The sequence below is a fragment of the Sphaeramia orbicularis genome, chromosome 16 (assembly GCF_902148855.1).
Source record: "Sphaeramia orbicularis chromosome 16, fSphaOr1.1, whole genome shotgun sequence".
Taxonomy (NCBI): Eukaryota; Metazoa; Chordata; class Actinopteri; order Kurtiformes; family Apogonidae; genus Sphaeramia; species Sphaeramia orbicularis.
The window spans coordinates 51520333-51527108 of NC_043972.1; the positions used below are offsets into that span (position 1 = coordinate 51520333).

A 6776-nucleotide genomic window follows, 5' to 3' on the forward strand; every position below is an offset into this window, starting at 1 on the left:
TTCATGAAATTGACAAGACTCAAACACTAATTAGCACTAGCTAGTGTATGGGACTAGTGGCCATCAGCAGCATTACACTTCAACATACTGCCACAGTGTAGCGCTGCAGTCAAGACATCACATAAGCCAACAGTATCCACAAATCTCCATATTAAACCCTTAAAATAAAGCTTGATTTACTGATGAAAAACAATACTTTTTTTAGAAAAAACTCAGACTTGTTTCCCAGATTTGCTGCTCTTATGAGCACTTTATATTGGCAACTAATAATTTTAGCTATTTTATTTTTCTATAATAAAAATGACATTTACAGACCAATGCTGTCTGGAAAGTATTGTGTTTGAATCGAAGTCACTACTAATAGACTGGGGAAAAAAACACCTTACCAAGCCAAACACTCCAAAATGAAACTATTAGGTTTTGTGTCCAATTAATTTGTTTTGATGGGATCAGAGTTGCACAGAATAATTAATGACACATTGCTAACTGTAAACAGTGCTGAGTTACAAAAAAGTTGCTCAAGCACCAAATGCAAACTGACCACAATCAAGTCCTCCAATAACATACATTTGTACAATTACAAGTTTGGTAGCAGATTAGAGGGACTTCTGCAGTAGGGATAATTGTTCTCCACCCCTGATGTGCCCAATAAAGTCTCATAACAAACATGCTGTTAAAACCTGCACCAGACATTTGCCATATAAAAGCCAAATGAGACACTGTAAAAGTGACAGTAAGCAGCAGCAGAAAACCCAAGGCTATGTTAATTACAGCTGTGCATGACAGCAGCCAAGTTACCAAGGGCATTTACTCAGGTAATTATGAGCAGCTTTCTAGTCACAGGTGCTGACAGAACACACCAGATCAATGCTGTGCAACTGTTTTCCTTCATATTCACAGATATTTTACTTCATTTTACTTTATTTAACCAAGTAAAGACCCAATGAGATCAAGATTCCCAGAGATGGTTCTGTCCGGACCCTTACTAATCTCTGATAAATTCCAGAGAATAGACCATTTTCATAAAGTATCTTTTTCCGTCGGTGGCGGCTATAGACAGCAGGTGCTGCTATTTCAGTTAATATGACTATAGCTTCTCTCAGATGAGCCAATCAAATCGCTTGATTACCCTGCGTGCTGCGCGTACCAGAGCAGAGAGGAAGAGACAGTAATGACAGCGTGTCTCACTCCAAAACAAGGAAAGTTGATGCGGGAAACCATTGCTTTTTAAGGTGCTTTCACACTGCATACTCGAGTCCATACTGTACTTGGATATTTTCACACCTTTACCGCAGATGTTATATTCACAAGCACGCACCGTAGCCTGTGCCCGAGGACAAGTAGGTGTTACAGGGTGAAACAATAGGTGGCGGTGTTGAGGGAATTCTGCCGCTATCCAACAAACGGCACAGTCAGAAGAAAACAAACCCTTGCCGCAGTGTTTTCGCTGTTAAGGTTTTGACGTCGCACAGCGCCACAGCAAAATCCATACATTTCCTACAAAAATGTCATCGCTGCAACATTAGGCTTATTATACATATGTATAATATATAATGGGGCAGAACGTTTGTCCTGGCCTTAAATGAAAGTCTGCAAAGCTTCAGGGGGTAGAGAAAAGATAAATGAATGTAAAGTTTCATTTTCACTTCTGCGAGGAGCAGAGACGCACCATCCCGTACCTTCATAGTAGTATGAGTAGGACGGAAACCAACGCATGTGCGTGCACCCCCCCCAGCCGAAATGCGCACATGCGGCTGAGTCCCTCCACTCCCACCAACCGAAACGCACACGCGTGCCCCCCACCCCCGCACTTACACAACGCCACACCAACAAATCTATTCCACAGTTTGAGGCAAAGAGAAAAAGAGTTTATCCACCTCTGTTTGCACTTTTATTTATTTTATTCTGAGGTTTCTGTTTTCTTTCATCTGAAATAAAGGCCTTAAATGTATTGGCCTGGGACTACTTTTACTTATGGTAAAACTCTGTTAAACATTTCCTGCATTGAAAATTGACAATAAATATTGTTGAAACCATATGAAAATGTGGACATAGGCTCAAAGACGCAAGTCGGACTTCGGTTCGGACCTTTTACTTGGAGGAAATTTGAATTACTGGGCCTCAGTGATTTTTAATTGAATACCCCTGTCTTAACTCAAAGACCCAAACATCCACCACAGACAAAAAGCATCTACTGATCTAAAATGTTTAATGGGTTCTGTAAATTGGTTTAGGAGTCTGGTTTTGATCAGTTCTATATGTGAAGTGTCATGAGATAACTTTTGTTATGATTTGGTACTATATACATAAATTTTGATTGGTTGGTTGGTTGGTTGGTTGATTGGTTGATTGATTGATTGATTGATTGATTACCTGTTGATCCACTAATCCTATTAATACATGTAAATAATTGGTGTAAAGTGTCGTTTGTCATTTTTTTCATGGTCATCAGATATGACTCATTTGGACATTCAGAGGTACCATAGTGAACATGGAAACACCGTCATCTTCTACATCCACGGAGGCTGATAAATGACAATGGATGGACGCACTTGTTTTTATGTTTAGTTAATGAGATATTTGGTTGAAAAAGTCACTTTTTACATTTTTTTTTTCTGATTTGATCTAATAACCTTTGAATTTACCTTTTATGAGCATCTACATGAGCAGTAAATTAAATATAGAAAAATTTTCGCTGAAAAATGACAAATGCAGATAATATTATAACGGATGGTGATAAATCACTTGAAAAAGAAAAAAAACTATTTGGAAGTTGTGACAAAAGTAGTTGTGGGTCTTTGAGAGTTAAAATTTGATTATTTTTCTGATCTAAACCACATTTGAGAATTTTAGAAATATATTTGGGGGCTTCTACGAAACTGTTACCTAAAAACAGGACATGGGGGATAAAAATTGAAACCAGATGTAAACTAATGTTATGAAGCACTTTGGGCCTATTTTAAAAATAATACTTACTGAAATAAAAGAGAAACTATTTTTCAGATAAAACACATTTTGATATTATTTTACATTATTTTTAATACAAAAATCTGCATCTAACAAAAGGACACAAAAATTATGCACTACTAAGCAGAGAGTTTCACAAAAATGACCGCTGTTGTAAAATCATTCACAATTTATATCAATTTAAATGGACAGGTTCTGCATGTAACACATGTGGTCAGGATGGCTTACACACAAAACCTGGAATGAGACTGCCAATTCATGAAAAACCCAAATGTCTGGATTAGAAATACCACTAGGATCATCAAATTTAACACAGTGTCTTTATTTATAGCAGTATATAAGACCATTTTAAAGCCATGTGTTCCAGATCAAATGCACTGACACCTAGGTAGTTTTTCCTGTCCCAGTTTTGGTCATTCTTTTGACCCCAATAATTTATTAAAAATTAATTGATTTTGGGATGGCTCAGAGCAAGAGTATAATTTATCTGCATTTATCTGAGGTCATTATTAGGTACATCCTGGAGGGAAATATGTCTAAATTTCTCTTTTATTAGTGGGCTGAAAAAAGTTGACAAAGTGCCAGGTACCACACTGTACACAGTTTCATAGAAGCACCCATTTCATTGTATTATTTTATTTTTTAAAGTACATAAAGCTTTTTAAAAATGAGTTTTAAGATGTTTGTTGTTGTTGTTGTTGTTGTTTTTAATTAATAAGAGGTTTTACCAAAAATGTTTGATAGAACCTGAAAGCCATGCATCTCCTTTCACGCTTTTACTTTTCTTTACATCTTAAAATGTCAATCTAGTGAGTAACGCTGGTCTGACAGTAAACATTCTTATCCAGGCTGCATTTCTGTCCTATCTAGGTGTGTGTCTGTGTGTCCCCTGGGTCATAGTAAAGCTCATCTTGAGTGTCTCACAAGTCAAGGCACCTTGTTTGACTTACAGAACAAACAGGATTCACAGATCATTCCCGCTGTCGGACTCACCCACCTGTTGCACATAGAGAGGCACATCTTCCACTTTCTCAAAGGAGGACTCATTCGGTGTGAGCATTGCGAACATGGTTCGGACCCCAGTGGACACCGAGGAGACGGGTCCCACAGTTGCAGACATCGATGCGCGTCTGTGTCTCCGTTACCTGAGCAGGTGAGATGCCAACGTGAGTCTGCCTCCCTCAACGCTTCACCTGCTTGTTTTTCTGTCTGACAGTTGGTCAGGGGTGAAGCGAAGTGAAGCAAAAGGCAGCTGAGCACACGTTCCACGCACACAGGAGTCGTTGACACAAACACCAGCTCCAACACACTATTACTCTGACCATTCACCTACTATAACTTATATAACGCACGGGTTCACCTTCGGACGAACTCACACTATTTAAAATCAGTTTCCGTGTTGCTTAATCTCGCGAGAGTGCATTTGTGGTTACGCCCCCATATGTGCAGTTTCCTCTCAGAGCAAGATCGACTTCAATTTAACATTTTTGTTGCTAGATTTAGCAACTTTTCAGACTACCCTAGTAACTTTTTCTTTCATAAAGCGCCCAGCAACAAATATAGCTACTTTTAAAATTTGGAAATTTTTTTAGCAACTTTTTAAAAGTGACTCAAACACTAAAATGCAAGCATTTTCCCTCTACATTACACAAAATTATTTTCTCTGTCAGAAAAACACAGTCTGTCTGCCTAGCTATAAATGTTAACAACTTAGCCACTTTGTTGGTATATTTAATGATTTTCAGATCCCTCTACGGACTCTATCAAAAAAGTGACTCTATCCACTTTTTCTAGTGGTATTGGAGACTTTTGGAGACTCTGACCTGAAAGCATGTGTTGTCTTTTGTCTAAAAAATCACTGCATTGATTGTAAATCACTCCCATTGCCATTGACAGTTTTCTCTATTGTCTCTTAATGTAGACTGAAAAGTAAGAATGTTATGGTGAAAAAGTGTTCATTACTTCTTATAGGCTGCTAAGTGGACCATAAAGTTAAAAACCAAACCAAATTGAAGAAAATGAGGCAAAAATCTAAACAAAGTGATACTGTAATTCAGCAACTTCTAGGACAGACAATAGATAGGCCTACTTTCCGTTATTGAGGAGTTTATACTGAGCCTGTCTAGGGCTCATTTTTCCGATAAACTACAGGTTCATGCTTTAGCAAGTATTCCAAAGCCTAAATCCTGCACTACAGTCACTTGTTTCAAGTGAAAACTTTGAAAAACTTGGTGAATAATTGACTAAAACAGTGACACGGGGGTTCCTTATGAAATGCAACACCTTACTGAATGCTATTTAAAATGGAATCAGTAGTTTGTTTTAGTTTGTTTGATCACTTCTCTGATGACCTGCCTCTCATTTCTTAAACAACCATCAGTTTGATAGAGAGCATAAAGACTGGACTGTGTTTCAATGGACAAAGGTCTTGTGGTCTGATGAGTCCAGACTGACCCTGTTCTAGAGTGATGGGTGCATCAGGATGAGAAGAGAGGTGGATGAAATGATTACCCATCATGGACTGTCATATGTCAGGGAATATATACATATATATATATGTATATATATATATATATATATATATATATATATATATATATATATATATATACATATATATATATATATATATATATATATATATATATATATATATTTTTTTTTTTTTTTTTTTTTTTTTTTTTTTTTTTTTTTTGTCAGGGCCGTGTATAAAACTTATCCAGTCTTTATTCCAAAAGTTGGATTTGATAGATAGAATTGTCATCACAAATTATCTGAGTAACTAGCAAAAAACAGTATGTGACAATTCTATCTCTTCAGCACTGTCCTAAAATAAACCGTTGGGTTATAACTTATTACAAAACATCATTTTTATGTTTGCCATTTATTTTATGAGCAAAAAAAAAAAACAAAAAACATTGTAAAGCAGCTGTCTGATAAATGTACTTTGAGTAAAAAGTAGAACTTTTCACTTTTGTTGTTAGAAAGGGAAGGAGAAGACATGCCTCAAATTTCTATTAGACAGTGCTTGAGATGCATTACATCACTATCCATATTATATAAGACCTGCTTACATAGACAAATGTGCATTAAATTTAAAATCAATTCCACAACATCTATTTGTTTCACATTTGTGTCACATATTAACTTTTTACAGCTTTTACAACATGTGCATAGGTTTGTTTGTTTTTTTACTTACCATAGCAGCTAAAACACAATATTTGATAGCAGTTATTCTTTGCAAATGAAGTGGGAAGTCCAAATGTGGAGATGAGTACGGTGTGACTCATACACGTGGAGTGCAGTTCCTGGTATCTGGGGTGGTATAATGCACACTTGGTGTTTATTAAAGTCCTAAAGTTGAGTTTGAGTGTACTCATTTCAGAATATTTCAAGCTAGACATTTACAGAGCAAAAAAAGTAATTATATTCATGCAGTTCAATAATGTGATTTGCCTGGGGGGAAAGCAAAAAAGCTTAAAACCTCAGATGCTGTGTGAGGTGCCTCTTCAACAAATTAAAATGCACAATCACAATGTGGTGAAAGATGAGATCAAGCCATGAAATTATTTTCAACTGGATTTTGTAACAGAATCTGATCCTTTGCGGGTTCTCTCTCCCAGTCTTGGCAGGAGTCCCAACCCTGCCCTGAAGCAGAGGTGAATTTAGCATGCACCCTCATTACCAGCTTTCTACACTCGCTGCAATGTTTAATTCATCTCAGTTTCACACATACATCAGACTGGATTCACCTGGATGCACCAATGGATGCATGCAAGACATTATCCAGTCGAAAGGCTTTTCATGCA

General features: G+C 36.9%; 1 protein-coding gene across 1 annotated transcript in view; it reads right to left on the bottom strand.

Annotated features, from left to right (window-relative positions):
* Positions 1-4328, bottom strand: part of agmo (alkylglycerol monooxygenase) — a 110144-nt gene extending 105816 nt beyond the window's left edge. Inside the window, exon 1 of the mRNA XM_030159227.1 lies at positions 3965-4328. Coding sequence (XP_030015087.1) covers positions 3965-4087 — 123 coding nt within the window. The 5' untranslated portion in view covers positions 4088-4328. The remainder of the gene's footprint in view (positions 1-3964) is intronic.
* Between the last annotated feature and the right edge of the window lie 2448 nt (positions 4329-6776).